At 39.4% G+C, this 18721-nt stretch overlaps 1 protein-coding gene across 4 annotated transcripts in view; it reads left to right on the plus strand.

Moving 5' to 3' along the window:
* PRKD3 (protein kinase D3) overlaps positions 1–18721 on the plus strand; it is a 65796-nt gene that overhangs the window by 6369 nt on the left and 40706 nt on the right. For all 4 annotated transcript variants that reach the window (XM_036334836.1, XM_036334839.1, XM_036334840.1 and 1 more), the window contains exons 2-3: positions 1773–2648; positions 18306–18444. In XM_036334836.1, the coding sequence (XP_036190729.1) occupies positions 2361–2648; positions 18306–18444 (427 nt within the window). In that variant the 5' untranslated portion in view covers positions 1773–2360. The remainder of the gene's footprint in view (positions 1–1772; positions 2649–18305; positions 18445–18721) is intronic.

An 18721-nucleotide genomic window follows, 5' to 3' on the forward strand; every position in this document is an offset into this window, starting at 1 on the left:
CTCCAAGATTATAGCAGCTTTGTGATCACACTTGTTTATTGCTTTAGCAATATAGAGTGGATTGCATCTGGACCTGAAGATTCACACTCACATTAAGTTGTTTTAGTCTCTCTTATTCACCAGGCTCAGGTTTCAGTTCTCAATGTTCTTCTGCAACCGTAGTTGGAAAACTGAGAGAAGATAAACAAAATACAAGTTGAGCAATTCTGCCTTCTCTACGTACTCTCTCAACCTTAACAACATCCTCTCTGAGCAGAGATTCTCTCAGTTCCTTGTTCTCTTTGAGAAATAGTATATTTTACCAAACTTGGGTCCTAATTCCCCCTCCCCCGCCCCCACCTCTTAATAGCCATGGTGGGCAAATTGCTTTATCTGCTTGTGCTTCAGTTTTCTCACCTGCAGAAATTATGTTTGCCCTAACAAATTCCGAAGAGATAGTGTGAGATAAAGTATGTGAAATATTTGTAGGATTAAGTGCTATACAGTAGAAGGTGGGATAATAATCATTTATTTAAATGTAGCTATAAAACCTTTTGTTATCTTTAGGCATTTTTTCCCCAAGCCTTCATGTGTGTGTTTTAGTTTTCTCATTCCTGGTACTATATCTGTATGGTTTTGCTGTTCTGTTATGTTCATCCTATTTTTTTTTTTTAGCCCCATTAACTTCTCTCTAGAGAGTCATTCTGCAAACTCACTGGATACTTCCCTCTTTTTTATTATTGGAATTGTTTACAGGTATTTAAATGGAATTTAGGAAGATCCATCTCTTGTGAGCCATTTCACTTAGCCATTGGTTTGGTGTGGGGTTATACCTTCTTTTTATGTTTTGAACTGTCCTTTTAAAAAAGTGTGATACATATGTAATGGTGCCTAGTTGTTCTCTTCTTGACTTTCAGAAGTCTTTTATGATGAGATCATTTTCTGCTGAATTCCCCATCATAAGTATGTTTTTCACATTACTTGTTGGCCATATAACTTGTATAGTATATCTCCACCAGCTTTTTTAGACTTCTGAAAGAAATCTGTCAACAAAGCAACTCAACAATTATATTTTGTCAGAATTAGCCTTTTGTTGTTGTTAATCCAAACCCGAGGATATTTTTCCATTGCGTTTTAGAGAGAGTGGAAGGGAGGGGGAGAGACAAAGAGAGAGAAACATTGATGTGAGAGAGACACATGGATTGGTTGCCTCCCACACATACCCTGATCAGGGCTAGGGATCAAGCTTGCAACCTAGGTTCATGCCCTTGAACAGAATTGAACCTGGGACCCTTCAGCCTGCAGGCCAATGCTCTAGCCACTGAGTCAACCCAGCTAGAGCCAGAATTAGACTTTAATATAAGAAAGAATACTCTCAATTTGTCTGTGTCAGGACAATTATATATCTTTTATATGGCTGAGTAGACATATTTTATTATTTTATTTCTCTGACAATATGACTGTTACTTTTCTTTTTTGTCCCTTCTGCTGTTCTGTGTTCCCTCTGTCATAACTCAGTTGTGTATTTGTGGAATAAAAGTGTTTGATTTCAAATTTCAGGATTTCATTTAGAGTGCTGGGTTCTTATTATTATTATTTGAAGCAAGAGGCTTTCCCTGAAGTGAAAAAAATGGCTCTGATAACTAGAAAAAAAATGGCCACCCATTAGGAGTTATTGGTGAATTATAAACATACAATCAAAAATTCTCATTTGAAAAATTATAGGTATTCTTGCATTTTTAAAATGTCAAATGAGTATAAAATATTAAAAGTTTTTTAAACATTCCTTTCAGGCTGACTACATCTCAGAAAGAAGCAACTTTTCTCGATGGACCCATTCATCAAATGAAATATACCTGAACTATTTTAAAAAGCTTTGTACTTCATAATGGAAATATTTACCCCCCCTAAAAATGAAAATGAGGTCATTTGAAAAGGTGATTTAAGGAGTGAACATTTGAGAAAGTATCCCATCAAATCAGTGAACCAAAGGATAAGTACTGAATTAATCAATCTGAAACACCTTTTTATAAATGGGGAAGTTTTTATCTTGACAGAAAAATAAGTTTTATTCAGAATGTATTTTCTGAAATTTAGAGAGACAAGAGTAAACTTAAAGGAAAATAAATGAAGATGTTTAGAAAGTAAGCAGTCAACTCTTTCCTGATGAGGATATTAAGGGAAGTAGCGACCTTTTGTGCATTTAACTCACAGTTGTAGAACTTGCAGCCATCACTATGAGTAGCTTAAAAGAGGAAATAAAGAAGTTTTCAACTAAATCTAAAAGTACAGACATTTTCTTTCCTGCTGAGATTTTAAAAGCTTCTTCATAACCATTGAAAAAGAATTGACAACTATTTTAAAAGATTAAAGAAAGGCAGATGTCTGCAAACAATTCCCCTCCATCAGCCCAGAAGTCTGTGTTACCTGCACCTCTTCCTGCTGTACTTCCGACTCCTTCTTCATGTTCAAGTCCAAAGACAGGACTTTCTGCCCGGCTCTCTAATGGAAGCTTCAGTGCACCGTCACTCACCAACTCCAGAGGCTCAGTGCATACAATTTCATTTCTACTGCAAATTGGCCTCACACGGGAGAGTGTTACCATCGAAGCTCAGGAACTATCTTTATCTGCTGTCAAGGATCTTGTGTGCTCCATTGTTTATCAAAAGGTACTGTGCATGCTTTTTATGTCAATAGTTTTTCTAAGTAATATTGTTTCTAATGCTTTCTTGTGAATTATATATGCAACAATGAATTAACACAGATGGATGAATTAATTGTTTATATCCTAATTCTGAGCATTGTTGGAAGAGTTTGAATAGACTATCCTTTCTAATAATAGAGAAACACGGTAATTAACCGTAACTTCGCTACCCTTCCCATTGGCTAATCAGCGAGATATGCAAATTAACTGCCAACCAAGATGGCGGCCGGCAGCCAGGCAGCTGAAGCGAACAGGAGGCTTGCTTACTCCCGTGAAGGAGGAAGCCAAGGTTTCCCGCCTGCCACTGCTGGGCTCTGAGCTTGCACTCTAAGAAACAATGTTGCAAATATAGAAGCTAAACAATCCCCATGCTTTCAGCCAGCTTGCCAAGCTGGAGTTGCAACAGTGTTTCAATTATAGAACCCAAATAAACCCAGATACCTGCTTTCAGCAGCCGAGCTCTCAGAGCTGGAGCCGAGCCTCAGAGCTAAAGCCGGCTCTCAGTTCCAGTGACAGCCATAGAAGGTAAATAAATCCCAGAATAAAAAAGAAAAAGAAAAATAGGAGAGGTTGGGAGCTTCAGTCACCCGCCAGCCTGAAAACGGCCCTCAGCCCCTCACCCAGACTGGCCAGGCACACCAGTGGGGACCCCCACCCTGAAGGGGGTATGACCAGCTGCAAGCAGCCATCATCCCCTCACCCATGCTGGCCAGGCACCCAAGCGGGACCCCCACCCTGATCCGGGACACCCTTCAGGGAAAACCAGCTGGCCCCCACCCGTGCACCAGGCCTCTATCCTATATAGTAAAAGGGTAATATGCAAACTGACCCTAACAGCAGAAGGACTTGGAATGACTGGTCACTATGACACACACTGACCACCAGGGGGCAGATGCTCAATGCAGGAGCTGCCCTCTGGTGGTCAGGGCGCTCTCACATGGGAGGAGCTCTGCTCAGCCACAAGCCAGGCTGATGGCTGCCAATACAGTGGTGGTGGTGGTGGGAGCCTCTCCTGCCTCCTCAGCAGCGCTAAGGTTGTCCGACTGCAGTTTAGGCCTGCTCCCCACTGGCAAGTGGACATCCCCCGAGGGCTGCCGGGCTGCCAGAGGGATGTCTGATTGCCATCTTAGGCCCAATCCCCTGAGGAGCGGGCCTAAGCCAGCAGGTGGTCATCCCCTGAGGGGTCCCAAACTGCGAGAGGGCACAGGCCAGGCTGAGGGACCCCCACTCCTCCCCAAGTGCACAAATTTTTGTGCACCGGGCCTCTAGTCTATATATATAAAAGGCTAAGTGACCATCCGTCCAACCAACCGACTGATCGGCTGGTAGGTATGACGTGCACTGATCACCAGGGGGCAGACGCTCAATGCAGGAGCTGCCGAGTGGCCCCAACTTTGCAGAGTGCCCTCTCACACTCCAGGACCCCTTGGGGGATGTCAGCCCGATCCCCACAGGCCAGGCTGAGGGGCCCCAGCTGCCAGGGGGACCCCGCTCATTCTACAGGTGCCCTTTGAGCCGAGGCCCAGCCCCAGGTGTGGCCAGCCAGGGAGGGACCGTGGGAGGTTGGCTCCAGGGCATGTCCAGCCCATCTTGCCAAGTCCCATCCCACCAGCCGCCTTCTGATTAATTTCATTTCAATGTGCACAAATCTGCACTGGGCCACTAGTGAGTCTATAAAGTCTGAAATTTCAGAGTCTAACAACTGGAGCCTGTATCCCAACTTTAAAATACTGCTTATTCAGTTGTCCTTTTAAGAGCAGGAAAATCGGCATAAAGTCAAGAGAATTTAAGAAATCTCATTTGATTTCATAGAAACCAGTAGGTAGAGAGCACAAGGTATCAAGGTGTCTTACACAGCTGCAGCTGAGTCCCAGGTCCATCCCTTGGTCTTTCTAGGTGCTCTCTTTTTTATACTCTTTCTTCCCTTTAGATCCTGATTTCACCTAAACTGCCATTTAATATGAGTAGATCATATTCTTTTTTTAAAAAATATATTTTATTGATTTTTTACAGAGAGGAAGGGAGGGATAGAGAGTTAGAAACATCAATGAGAGAGCAACATCGATCAGCTGCCTCCTGCACACCCCCACTGGAGATGTGCCCGCAACCCAGGTACATGCCCTTGACCGGAATCGAACCTGGGACCCTTCAGTCCTCAGGCCAACACTCCATCCACTGAGCCAAACCGGTTAGGGCGATCATATTCTTTTTGTCTTTTAAAAACCAAGTACATGAGTTGGAATATGTGACAGAATACATGAAAATTTGAACGTTGAGGGTAGTTTTGTTTCTCATTCACCGATCCCCTGCCCTATATCATGCCATGTTTTAAGGAACTGTAGCTAAGTGCCGTAATTATTTTGATTTGATGGATGGCTGGTATGGTCTCTATCTTCTATATATATAAAAGCCCAGCGACTGGAATGGTGGAACAACCAGAATGACTAGTTGGTTATGGCACGCACTGCGGCAGCCAACCAGCCTGATCCGGGCCCCAATCGACCCCCATTCTCCTCCCCCCGGCTGGCCCCACCCCCATCAGCCCCCAACACCCCAAACAGGGGTGGGGATTGCTGGCCAACTTCCTGCAGCCCCTCCCCCCAGCCAGCCACAGCCCCTTTCCCCCACCAGCCTGGCCCGATGCGCCCCCATCAGGATGGGGCGGCTGGACCCCACCTGTGCACGAATTTGTGCACCGGGCCTCTAGTTTTATAAAACTATATGTAGATGGGTAGTGTAAATTGGTTACATTTTATTTTTAATGAACCAAGCATATGTTTCACCTTTTTTTCAAACAAATCAGTATACTTTATGTTTCAAAATCATATCAGTGAGGTTAATATATATGGATTCAGGTTCTTCATCTCACTGTTTTTGTTTCAATTCCTTATGCTGTATATAGTTTGTCATTATCTTCTGATGTAGAAGTAATTAACAATCCAAAAAATATTATGTGGGTTGTGAAAATGACCTATGCCTCCTGTGTTTAACAGCGATTTTTCTATTTCAGTATAGCCCACTTGTTTTATGGATCTGTAAAACCATCTCCTTTCTTTAAGTATCTTTGCTTTTAGTTTCCCTTTCATTAAATGTTACAGGGCTTGTTCATAAATATTTTTGCAACTAGGTTGTACTTTTTACTTTAAAGGTAAGATTTTAACTTGAATATTTTTTGGTTTTATTTGAGCTCATAGAAACTCATAACCAATGAGTTGGTGGAGTCTGTATTATTCAGTTTTAAATCTTTGGAAATTTCATTTATTTCTTATTTATTTAGAAGTATACTGATTTTAGCCCTGACTGGTTTACGCTCAGTGGATAGAGCGTCGGCCTGCAGACTAAAGGGTCCCGGGTTCGATTCCAGTCAAGGGCATGTACCTTGGTTGCAGGCACATCCCCAGTAGGGGGTGTGCAGGAGGCAGCTGATGTATCTAACTCTCTTTTCTCTCCCTTCCTCTCTGTAAAAAATCAATAAAATATATTAAAAAAAAAAAAAAGAAGTATACTGATTTTATACAGGATTATTTTAGAATTAATGTTATTTCATCATTAATATAGATGTGAGAAGTTGGTCAGATGGAGTACACTCATGGGAAACTAGATTAAAAATCATAATCCAGGAAAAATTAGAGTGATACCAAGGAAATAAACAGGATATAGCTCACAAAAAGATAATTCAAGGTAAACTTTATACATATTAAAATAGAACAATTGGTTATGGTTATAGCCAGCATAATATGAATATTATAGTGAACTTGAATTTGAACCAATATTATGGTCATATGGGGATGTGTTTGGCAAAAAATATATAGCATACATATGACATAAACATATTACACATTTCTTTTATTTTTTATTTTTTATTTTTTTAATATATTTTATTGATTTTTTACAGAGAGGAAGGGAGAGAGATAGAGAGTTAGAAACATCGATGAGAGAGAAACATCGATCAGCTGCCTCCTGCACATCTACTGGGGATGTGCCTGCAACCCAGGTACATGCCCCTGACCAGAATTGAACCTAGGACCTCTCATTCCGCAAGCCAACGCTCTGTCCACTGAGCCAAACTGGTTTCGGCCACATTCCTTTTAGACATGTGCTACAATGCTGCTTGTTTAAGTGAAAAAGATATTGAGCTTAAAACTAGGTCCATTATGAATATGGATGGATACAGTTAAACAAGGATTGTATGTGTACATAAATAAATAAATAAATAAATAAATATTAGATTCCTATATTTTCATGTTGGTTTATAAAACAAATTTAACAACAAACAGGATCTCTGCCTTCTAGGAGTTTATACGCTAAAAGGAGTGCTTTTTATGCTGATAAAAGCCAAAGAGCTAGTGGACCTGGCAGTCAGGAGAACCAAGAAAGCAAGCCTGTGTGAGCAGCAAGTAGAGCTGGGATTGAGCCAAGCAGAAACTGGCTGATCAGATCTCTGCTGGGGGCTAATACCAGAGAGTCATATTACAAATGAGCAAATCAGGATCGAGGGAATAGGCCAGAAGCCCTGCCTGTTTTATAGTGTTTATTCATGCATGGATTCCCAATGTCAAAATTACATGAGTGTTTAAATCTGTATTATTTTTTGTTACTGGTGTGTGTTAAACACACACACACACAGACACACACACACACAAACTAGAATAATCAAAAAAAAGTAGTAGTGTTTTAGACTCTGAGACAGACTCAGGTGATGATATTGATTCTGCCATTTTCTTGTTTTTTGAATATAGACCCTTTTCAAGTCACTTGACTTTTGGTCCTGATCTGTAGGATCATAATATTTACCTCCATTTAAAAATTATGGTGATTAGATGTAAAGCCCTTGATACAGTGTCTGGCACATAATTAGTGCCCTCAAGTAGTAATAGTCACGATTTTTTTAAGTCTCTTTAAATCTGGAAACACCATTGGTCCTGTGGTGGTCTTAAAATTTTAGTAAATACCAAAGTGAGTATAGCATTCCTCCAACATGCTGGCATTGCTTTACTCTTGCCTTTTGATTTTAGTGTTTAGCATATGACAAACTATAAAAAATAGAGCTTGTGTTCATTTTATTAGAGAACTGAGATTGTTTTAGGAATTTCGAAGAAATTAAATGGAATTGTCTATAACAAGTGCTTTGCACAATACCTAATGCATAATAACTGCTCAGCATTGGCCCGTGTAACTCTGTTGGTTGGAGCGTCATCCCATACACTAAAGGTGGTGGGTTCGATTCCTGGTCAGGGCACACACCTAGGTTTGCAGGTTTGATTCTATGTCAGGACTCGTGCGTTTGGGAGGCAAGTGACTGATGTTTCTCTCTCTTTCTCTTTTTTTTTTTTCTCTCCCTAAAGTCAATTAAAAAAACACACACCTATATTCAATGAATGTTAGTTCCCCACCTTCTTGCTTTCATATTGCCAAAGGGATGTACCTCTAAGATGCTACTGCTACTGCATTAATTTGTTGAATGAGCATAGTAATTGTAATTGGGGTTAGAAAGGAAATTCTTTAACCTATAACAGTGTTTACTGAAAATGAAATAATTCTAACTAAAGTTGACTGACTGTTTTTAGCTGATTTAAACATTTTTTAGTTTTGACTATTTACATGACATTAGACCTGAAGACTTTGCTTATGATTCATTATTAACAAGTGTTTTTGGCCTGTTCTTTGACTGAATACATTGTCTCTGCAGGCACTGGTTGGTTGTAATTTTCAGGTCCTGCCAAAGTAGAGCAAAAAACCCAGCTGTATCTTTTGTTTTCTGGAAACCAGTTGTCATTACGGGTTGTTTTCCTGTCTCATTTTTTCTACGACAGCTGGGTTGTAGAAGCTAGGCGTCATCCTACTCTTCACCCTAGTCCTTTTTGTCTTAGCAAATAGTGTTAGGCAACCATAACTAATCTGGAGGCTCGAACTGGAAGAAGTATGTGGTGTTTTTTTAAAAAATTCTGCTGGATATTCAGGTTAAGACCTTGGCTAGGATAAAAAGTTCCAGATAGTTTGAATTAAAGTAATCAGAACTAATAAAAACAAGGAAGAAGGAAAATGAAAAAAGATTGTTCTGGTTTGTGTCAAAGAGAAATAGCAAATGTTAAATGAAGTGCTCCTATGGTATGTCATACCCAGAAAATTCTGGGTTGGAGATTAATGATGAAAGTTCAGAATAAACTCAGTTATGTTGAGTAATCTCATTGACTCATCTAGACTCTAGGGCAGGGGTGGGCAAACTTTTTGACTCGAGGGCCACAATGGGTTCTTAAACTGGACTGGAGGGCCGGAACAAAAGCATGGATGGAGTGTTTGTGTGAACTAATATAAATTCAAAGTAAACATCATTACATAAAAGGTCTTTTTTTTTTTTTTTTTTTTTAGTTTTATTCATTTCAAACGGGCCGGATCCGGCCCGCGGGCCGTAGTTTGCCCACGGCTGCTCTAGGGCCTTTTATAGGTATTTAGAAACAGAATCATTTAAATTATTCTTTAATTAATACTTTCCTAAAAATGGTGTTAAATTATTTGTCACTGGGAAATATAGTAGTGTTAAATTAGTTAACTTTGGCCAAAGCCGGTTTGGCTCAGCGGATGGAGCATCGGCCTGCAGACTGAAAGGTCCCGGGTTCGATTCCGGTCAAGGGCATGTACCTGGGGTTGTGGGCACTTCCCCGGTGGGGGATGTGCAGGAGGCAGCTGGTCGATGTTTCTCTCTCATCGATGTTTCTAACTCTCTATCTCTCTCCCTTCCTCTCTGTAAAAAATCAATAGAATGTATTAAAAAAAAAAAAATTAGTTAACTTTGCTCAGTAGGCCACAACCTTTTCAGTAAGTGCCTGTGAAATACTAAGTTCTAGGTTTTAGTTGTTCAGTAAGGAACATGAAAAAAGAATGTCCTTGCCCTTGTGTAGCTTATTACTATGATGTAGTTATTAGAAAGATGTCCTGTGAAGATTTATTTGACATCAAATTTAAAAATGATTTTAGTGTTCTACTTCTAAAATTAAATGAATATAAAGAAATCTGTGGTGCTGAGAATGTTCTATATTTTGGTCTAGGTAGTGGTAATGGGTGTGTGTGTGTGTGTGTGCGCGTGTGTATATAGTAGTCTATCTCTTCTAATTAAGATTAGTGGCCCTTCCAGTTTGGCTCAGTGGATAGAGCGTCAGCCTGCGAACTCAAGGGTCCCGGGTTCGATTCCGGTCAAGGGCATGTGCCTTGGTTGAGTGCACATCCCCAGTGGGGATTGTGCAGGAGGCAGCTGATCGATGTTTCTCTCTCATGGATGTTTTTAACTCTCTATCCCTCTCCCTTCCTCTCTGTAAAAAAAAAAAAAAATCAATAAAATATATTTTAAAAAAAAGATTAGTGCACTTATTCATTATACTTCAGTTAGAATTAAAAAAAAAACTTAAAACTAAAATGTACACTAAAACTCTTCAAGGTTTCCCATTGTACTTAGAATAAAACCCATGCTCCTTTTTAAAAGTGTATAGTGGTAAGTTATTTGTTCAGATAAATGTTAAATTTTAAAGCTCCTTTGTTAACATGCAAAAATTGTATTTGACCACATAGAATGAAAAACTTGAAAACTTCCTGCCTCATTACCATTTTTCTGACAAAAGTTTCATGGCATGAACTTTAAACGGTTCACATAAAGAACTCCCAACATAAAGTTGCTTGAATAAATTTTATTTGCAAGTATTGGTACCTTTTACTTATAATAAATGTAAATGCATACCATAAAAAGTAACTTCTGAAGTGGTTATTAAAAGGTAATATCTGTTTTTTATTCTTGAAGCCATCTTTAATGTAAAAGCAAAGAAAGAGTTTGAAGTGGGCAAAGAGAGCTGATAAGAGGTGGGAATTTGATAACATTATGATGAAATTCTATTAATTTTTCAAATAGACTAGGAAGAGACTTCATTTTGTACAGTCAGGAGGAGTTGTTGGCAGTCTGTAGAAAGCAAATCTAGGAAAGCCTGGGGGAATTTGGAAAGAGGCTAAATTAAAGGCCTATTTTGCTTCTACCCTGATGGCTTTTGCTGTTTCTTTCATTTCCTCTTTCTTTTAATCAAAGCTGAGGTAAGCTAGGGAAGGAAATATGGGCATGTCTAGTTTTCAGAAGGTTGTCAACTTCCTTCCACATTTTCCAGTCTCTCTATACTCTTATTCCCTACAGTAGCGTTTCTTAACTTTAGCTCTGTGGACATTTTGGGTCAGTTTTGTTTTGTGAGCTGTCTTGTGCATTGTAGGCTGTTTAGCAGCATCTCTGGCCTTTATCCATTGGCCGCTAGACCTCAGGTTTAATAACCAAAAGTGTCTCAAGACATGGCCACATATCTTCTAGGGGGGGGGGGGGGGCGTAATATTACCCCAATTGAGAACTGCCCTAGGGAAATAAACTAAATACAGCAATCCTCACTTAACGTTGTTGATAGGTTCTGTGACTTTATTCTTTTTAAAATTCTCACCTGAGGATATGTTTTGGAATTTTTGTTTTGTTTTGTTTTGTTTTGTTAAATTTGAATTCTTTATTGTTGAAAGTATTACATATGTCTCCTTTTTCCCCCATTGACCTCTCCTCGGCTGTTCCCACCCCCCAGCACATGCCCTCACCTCACTACAGTCTGTGTCCATGGGATATACTTATACGCATGCATACAAGTCTTTTGGTTGATCTCTTACACCTTCCCCCACCCCTGTGTTCCCTCTGAGGTTAGTTGGTCTGTTGGTTGCTTCTATGTCTCTGGATCTACTTTTGTTCATCAGTTTATGTTCATGTTATTCCACAAATGAGTGACATCATGTGATATTTATTTTTCTCTGGCTGGCTTATTTCGCTTAGCATGATGCTCTCCAGGTCCATCCATGCTGTTGCAAATGGTAAGAGTTCCTTCCTTTTTAGAGCAGCATAGTATTCCATCGTGTAGATGTACCACAGTTTTCTAATCCATTCATCTACTGATGGGCACTTAGGCTGTTTCCAGATCTTAGCTATGGTGAATTGTGCTGCTATGAACATAGGGGGGCATATATCCTTTCTGACTGGTGTTTCTGATTTCTTGGGATATATCCCTAGAAATATGATCACAGGGTCAAATGGGAGTTCCATTTTTAGTTTTTTGAGGAATCTCCATACTGTTTTCCACAGTGGCTGCACCAGTCTGCATTCCCACCAGCAGTGCACAAGGGTTCCTTTTTCTCCACATCCTCCCCAGCACTTGTCTTTTGTTGATTTGTTGATGATAGCCATTCTGACAGGTGTGAGATGATACCTCATTGTCGTTTTGATTTGCATCTCTCGGATATTAGTAACTTTGAGCATGTTTTCATATGTCTTTTGGCCTCTGTATGTCCTCTTTCGAAAAGTGTCTGTTTAGGTCCTTTGCCCATTTTTTGGTTGGATTGTTTATCTTCCTTTTGTTAAGTTGTATGAGTTTCCTGTAAAGTTTGGAGATTAAACCCTTATCAGAAATAACATTGGCAAATATGTTCTCCCATGCAGTGGGCTTTCTTGTTGTTTTGTTGATGGTTTCTTTTGCTGTGCAGAAGCTTTTTATTTTGATGTAGTCCCATTTGTTTACTTTCTCCTTAGTTTCCATTGTCCTAGGAGCTGTATTGGTAAAGACATTGCTACGGCATGTCTGATATTTTGCTGCCTATGGATCCTTCTAAGATTTTTATAGTTTCCCATCTTACGTTTAAGTCCTTTATCCATTTTGAGTTTATTTTTGTGTATGGTGTAAGTTGGTAGTCTAGTTTCATTTTTTTGCATGTATCTGTCCAATTTTCCACAACACCATTTATTGAAGAGACTTTCTTTACTCCATTGTATGCTCTTGCCAAATATTAATTGAGCATAATGGTTTAGGTCAGTTTCTGGGTTTCTTCTTTTGTTCCATTGGTCTATATGTCTGTTCTTGTGCCAGTACCAGGCAGTTTTGAGAACAATGGCTTTGTAATATAGCTTGATATCTGGTATTGGGATCCCTCCAACTTTGTTCTTCTTTCTCAGGGTTGCTGCGACTATTCAGGGTCTTTTTATATTCCAGATGAATTTTTGGAGTTCTAGGTCTGTGAAATATGCCATTAGTATTTTAATGGGGAGTGCATTGCATCTATAGATTGCTTTGGGTAGGGTGGACATTTTAATGATGTTGATTCTACCAATCCATGAACATGGGATATTCTTCCATTTGTTTATGTCTTCCTCTGTCTCTGTTCAATGTCCTGTAGTTTTCCGAGTACAGTCTTTTAGTTGAGTTTATTCCTCCTTAGTTGAGTTTATTCCTAGGTATCTTTTATTTTTTATTTTATTTTATTTTTTAAATATATTTTATTGATTTTTTACATAGAGGAAGGGAGGGAGACAGAGAGCTAGAAACATCGATGAGAGAGAAACATCAACCAGCTGCCTCCTGCACATCCCCCACTGGGGACGTGCCCACAGCCCAGGTATATGCCCTTGACCGGAATCAAACCTGGGACCCTTCAGTCCGCAGGCCGACGCTCTATCCACTGAGCCAAACCGGTTTTGGCTATTCCTAGGTATCTTACTTTTTTTGTTGCAATAGTAAATGGGATTGCTTTTTTTGTTTCTATTTCTGTGAGTTCATTATTGGTGTATTAAAAAGCCATAGATTTCTGGGTGTTAATTTTGTATCCTGCTACATTGCCAAATTCATTTATTAAGTCTACTAAGGATATGTTTTATAGATTTTTGTTTGAGAAAGAAAGAGAGAGGAACATTGATGTGAGAGAGACACATCAATCGGTTGCCTTCCATACGCAGCCTGACGAGGGATTGACCCCCCCCCCCCCCCCACCTAGGTATATGCCCTGACTGGGAATTGAACCCATAACCCTTTATGCATGCCTTTTGGTGCACATGACTGCACTCCAACCACTTGAGCCACTTACTTTCTCCCAGTTAACCTTGTACTTGCACTTTCACTTTTTCTCCATGGAAACCCTGTTTCTCTTTTTGTTATGATTCTACTTAAATATCACTATTAAAGTGGTATTCCACCTTCCCAATTAAAGTTCTTTACCCCGTCTTTTAGAATTTTGTTCATTTTTCATGTTTAACATTTCCCTTATCATGTTGTATGTTTGTGTTTATTTTATTTTAATTTTTATTATTATTCTTTATTTTTTTTAATTAAATCTTTATTGTTCAGATTATTACATTTGTTCCTCTTTTTTCCCCCACATAACACCCCTCCTCCGAGTTCCCGCCCCACCCTCCGCCCTCACTCCCCACCCACTGTCCTCATCCATAGGTGCACGATTTTTGTCCAGTCTCTTCCCGCATCTCCCACACCCCTTTCCCCCCCCCAAGAATAGTCAGTCCATTCCCTTTCTATGTCCCTGATTCTATTATAATCACCAGTTCATTCGGTTCATCAGATTATTTATTCACTTGATTCTTAGATTCACTTGTTGATAGATGCATATTTGTTGTTCATAATTTGTATCTTTACCTTTTTCTTCCTCTTCCTCTTCCTCTTCTTAAAGGATACCTTTCAGCATTTCATATAATCCTGGTTTGGTGGTGATGAACTCCTTTAGCTTTTCCTTATCTGTGAAGCTCTTTATCTGACCTTCAATTCTGAATGATAGCTTTGCTGGATAAAGTAATCTTGGTTGTAGGTTCTTGGTATTCATCACTTTGAATATTTCTTGCCACTCCCTTCTGGCCTGCAAAGTTTCTGTTGAGAAATCAGCTGACAGTTGTATGGGTATTCCCTTGTAGGTAACTGATTTTCTTTCTCTTGCTGTTTTTAAGATTCTCTCTTTATCTTTTGCTCTTGGCATTTTAATTATGATGTGTCTTGGTGTGGTCCTCTTTGGATTCCTTTTGTTTGGGGTTCTCCGTGCTTCTTGGACCTGTAAGTCCATTTCTTTCACCAGGTGGGGGAAGTTTTCTGTCATTATTTCTTCAAATAGGTTTTCAATATCTTGTTCTCTCTCATCTTCTGGCACCCCTATAATTCTGATGTTGGTACGCTTGAAGCTGTCCCAGAGGCTCCTTACACTGTCCTCGCATTTTTGGATTCTTTTTTCATTTTGCTTTTCCGGTTGGGTGTTTTTTGCTTCCTCGCATTTCAAATCATTGACTTGATTCTTGCGCTCCTCTGGTCTGCTGTCGGGAGTCTGTATAATATTCGTTATTTCAGTCCGTGTATGCTTAATTTCTAGTTGGTTCCCCAATATAACATCGAGGGTCTCATTATTTTTCTTGTAGATCTCATTAAGTTTATCGGCAGCTTCTAAACAGTTCTTGAGAGACCTTAAAAGTGTGGTTCTGAACTCTATATCTTCCATTGACAATTTTGTCCTGTTTCTTTGTCTCCGCATTTTGTTATGCTTCCTTGGTGCACCGCCTAGTGGTCTTTGTGCACAGTCTTATAGTTAAACCTTGATTGTTGTAGCTAATACCAGGGAGGGTTTGACCTCCAGGCCAAGTGGCTATGAGAATCAGCTGTGTCTGCAGTGAGAGAACTTCTGTCCTCTAGGGAGGTGCTAATCTAGCCTTTGCCTGAGGCTATCCGGCAAATGCCTCAGTGTAGGGCTTGGGCGGGGCGGGTCGCACAGGATCAACAGGGTGGGCTGGAGAGAGCAGTTATGGCGGCTCTCAGTCCTGTCCCCAGGGGCTCTGCCTCTCTGAGTCCCAGCACCCGCTGCAAACCTCGGAGAGAAAGCTGCACTCGCTCTGACCGAAGCCAGACAGTCCCGCTTCTCCCGTTTGAGTCTGGGTCCCTAAAGACTCGCCTGTATCTGGAGCTCAGAGTCTGCGACTCCCTCCCGATTGAAAACGCCAACCGCGCCCTCCGCCGCCAGCCCGTTCCGCGCACTCTGCACCTCAGAATTTACTTCAGCACTGCGCCTCCTCTGAGTGTCCGTATGCGTTTCTCTTTCCTCCTAGTTGTAGGACTTCCACTCAGCCAGCGTTCCTGTGGTTCTGGGTGATGTCCGTTCCGTTTTTTAGTTTCACTTTTGAAGTAGTTGTTCAAGGCAGCAAACTCCGGCGTTAACCTATGCCGCCATCTTGGTTCTCCTCTGTTTGTGTTTATTTTAGTCTTCCTATTAGTACATTGTAAGTTTCCAGAAGACAAGGACTATTTTGTCTGTATAAACCACAGGTCCATGTGCAAAATGAGAATTTTTAAAATGAGTTTTATTTATACAAATATTTTTATAATGATGAAATGTGGAATCCTTTCTTTTTTGAAACTACATTTTTATTGATGTTAGAGAGGAAGGGAGATGGATGGAGAGATAGAAACATCAATGAGATAGAAACATCATTGATCAGTTCCTTCCTGCATGCTCCACATTGGGGATCGTGCCGTGATTGGGAATCAAACTGTGACCTCCGGGTTCATAGATCGATGCTCAGCCACTGAGCCACACCGTCTGGGCTGGAATCCTTCCTTACTAATGCTTGAGAATTGTCGCAACCTAGTTACAGGGATGTGTTATACTCCATTAGATGGTGTAGAACTTAATAATAAAAATTTAATAAAATTTTAATTTTAAAATCATTTAATGAAAAAATTTTTCATTCTCATTTCATTCTTTTCCATTGAAAATTTTTATAGTGTTAGATATATGTTTAAAGCATATTATGGGGTTTTATAAATATTAATGGTAAGACAAATAATTGGAAGAATAATTAGTGCTATAAAAATTGTAATTCTGTATTTTCCATTGTTTACCCAGGTTTTAAAAAAATACAAATAAACTCTTCAGTTCCTAATTAAGTCATTGTTTTCAAATTTTAAAAATTCAACTTATTCAAAAATTTGACACCTCTTTTGGAAATATATACAAGAATTTTTCATGGGAAAATTAAGGTTAGAAACTAAGATGAAGCTAGGTTGGTATCTCTACCTAAAACACATACCATAGAATCCAACCTAGCATGATGCTAGAAGTGGGCCACAGACTTGGCTTTGCTTTTGCTATGGGCAAAGTAAACAAAACATGGTTAGTTACATGATCAAATTGTTCATATTATAAAACCAACCAGAGGAATTTCTTTTATTGGTCCTCACAAAGAAAAACTGTCATGTCAAGTAGATGAACCATATTCTCTCAGCAACATCCCTGCCCTGAGTGCAGTGATAGTGGAACACATTTCAGGCCATTCAGTGCAGCCAGTGGCATACTATGTAACTTACTGAAGAATATTTCATGAGGAGCCAAAACGAGAGCATACAATTGTAAGATTAACTGAAGAAATTTGAAATATCTAGAGCAGCATTTCCCAAGGCAAATGGTCTCTTTTTTTTAATTGAATTAAAATTTAAACACAGTTATTTTGTAAAATAAGCACTTAAAATTTTCTCTTAAATAATTTTACTACAAAAACATTTTAGAACACATACTTTTATATTTTAGTCCTTGGTTTACTAAACCCCAAAGTATTAAAGCACTGTAGTCACAAAATGTAGACGCATTGAAATAATATGCTTAGGGCAAATATAAACCGATCTGTAAGTCTCCTGCTATGACCAAAAGTTGTTTTGTTTTTAAAGATACCATAATGAATCATGTATTTGTAATTACAGTGAATAGATAAAAGAAAATATTGGGTAAATGCTAGAGTCTATATATGCATATAGAAAAAATACTGGATTTTTGGAACTTTGTGACTGTGTTTGGGAATTGTTGACCTACCAGCACTATTCAATTTACTACAGTGGTGGAAGTGTTCTATATCTGCACTGTTCAAAATGGTAGCCAGTAGCTAAGGTGGCTATGGGGCACATGAAGTGTGGCTAGAGTGACTGAGGAACTAAATTTCTAATTTTATTGATTTTAATTGAATTTAACTAACTGCATGTGGCTAGTATCTAACCATCGAGGAAGTTCATTTCTAGAGTGCAAGAAAGACTGCTTATGTTTCCGGCTATCTAAGATAGAATAGCAATAATTTCAAACTTATATTCTCCATCAGTAACTGAATGAAGAAATTCTGTATTTCTAAGAGACGTGTGTTTTAAGATAATCAGTAATTATATTTGTTTACTTTTCTATTTTGAACTTGTAAGTTAACCAGGATGCTTAAGTACATGATCAGTCTTGTAGATGTTAGAATTGTTAGCAAATAGATAGTGTTAGGCTAAAAACTACATTTAACCCTTTGCGGTCCAATTTTTTTTTTTTTTTATATATTTTATTGATTTTTCACAGAGAGGAAGGGAGAGAGATAGAGAGTTAGAAACATCGATGAGAGAGAAACATCGATCAGCCGCCTTCTGCACATCTCCTACTGGGGATGTGCCCGCAACCAAGGTACATGCCCTTGACCGGAATCGAACCTGGGACCTTTCAGTCCTTTGCGGTCCAATTTTATTTTTGGAATTCAAACAGTCTGGTCCAAATTAATTGACGGGATTGAATGTTGAACCGGTTTGCGGTGTCAACCTCAGCCTCGACATTGGACCTGCTCCTAGCGCCTGGTCTGTCGAGTCAGCCTCAAGGTTAGACCTGCTACTAGCGCCTGGTCTGTCGAGTCAGCCTCGACGTTGGACCTAAAAGAGTTAAAATTCTTTCATAAGAGACATTTACCTATAAAAGCAGATAGCTATGTGTATACTGATATAAGACTATTTTCCTGCAGTTTCCAGAGTGTGGATTCTTTGGCATGTATGACAAAATTCTTCTCTTTCGCCATGACATGAACTCAGAAAATATTTTGCAGCTCATTACCTCAGCAGATGAAATACATGAAGGAGACCTAGTAGAAGTTGTTCTTTCAGGTAAGTAAATAGCTTCTTTTATTTTGTTTTCCCTCCCCCTTTTTTCTCCAACTAAATGCTATGTTCCATTATACTTTGTCTTTGTACTATAGTTGCTTATTTCTTTCAATAATGATTACCACATAATTTTTACTTTCAGAAAGATTGTATCACAGATGAGAAACTAGGAAAATAAGCCCTGAATTACTTGAGTGTTACTAAGCTAAGGGGGTTATCAATTGAAGTAAAAGAGAAATATATTCTTCTTTGAGCCAAAGAAATAAAGTAATTACACTAA

The sequence above is a fragment of the Myotis myotis genome, unplaced genomic scaffold (genome assembly GCF_014108235.1).
Source record: "Myotis myotis isolate mMyoMyo1 unplaced genomic scaffold, mMyoMyo1.p scaffold_m19_p_14, whole genome shotgun sequence".
NCBI lineage: Eukaryota > Metazoa > Chordata > Mammalia > Chiroptera > Vespertilionidae > Myotis > Myotis myotis.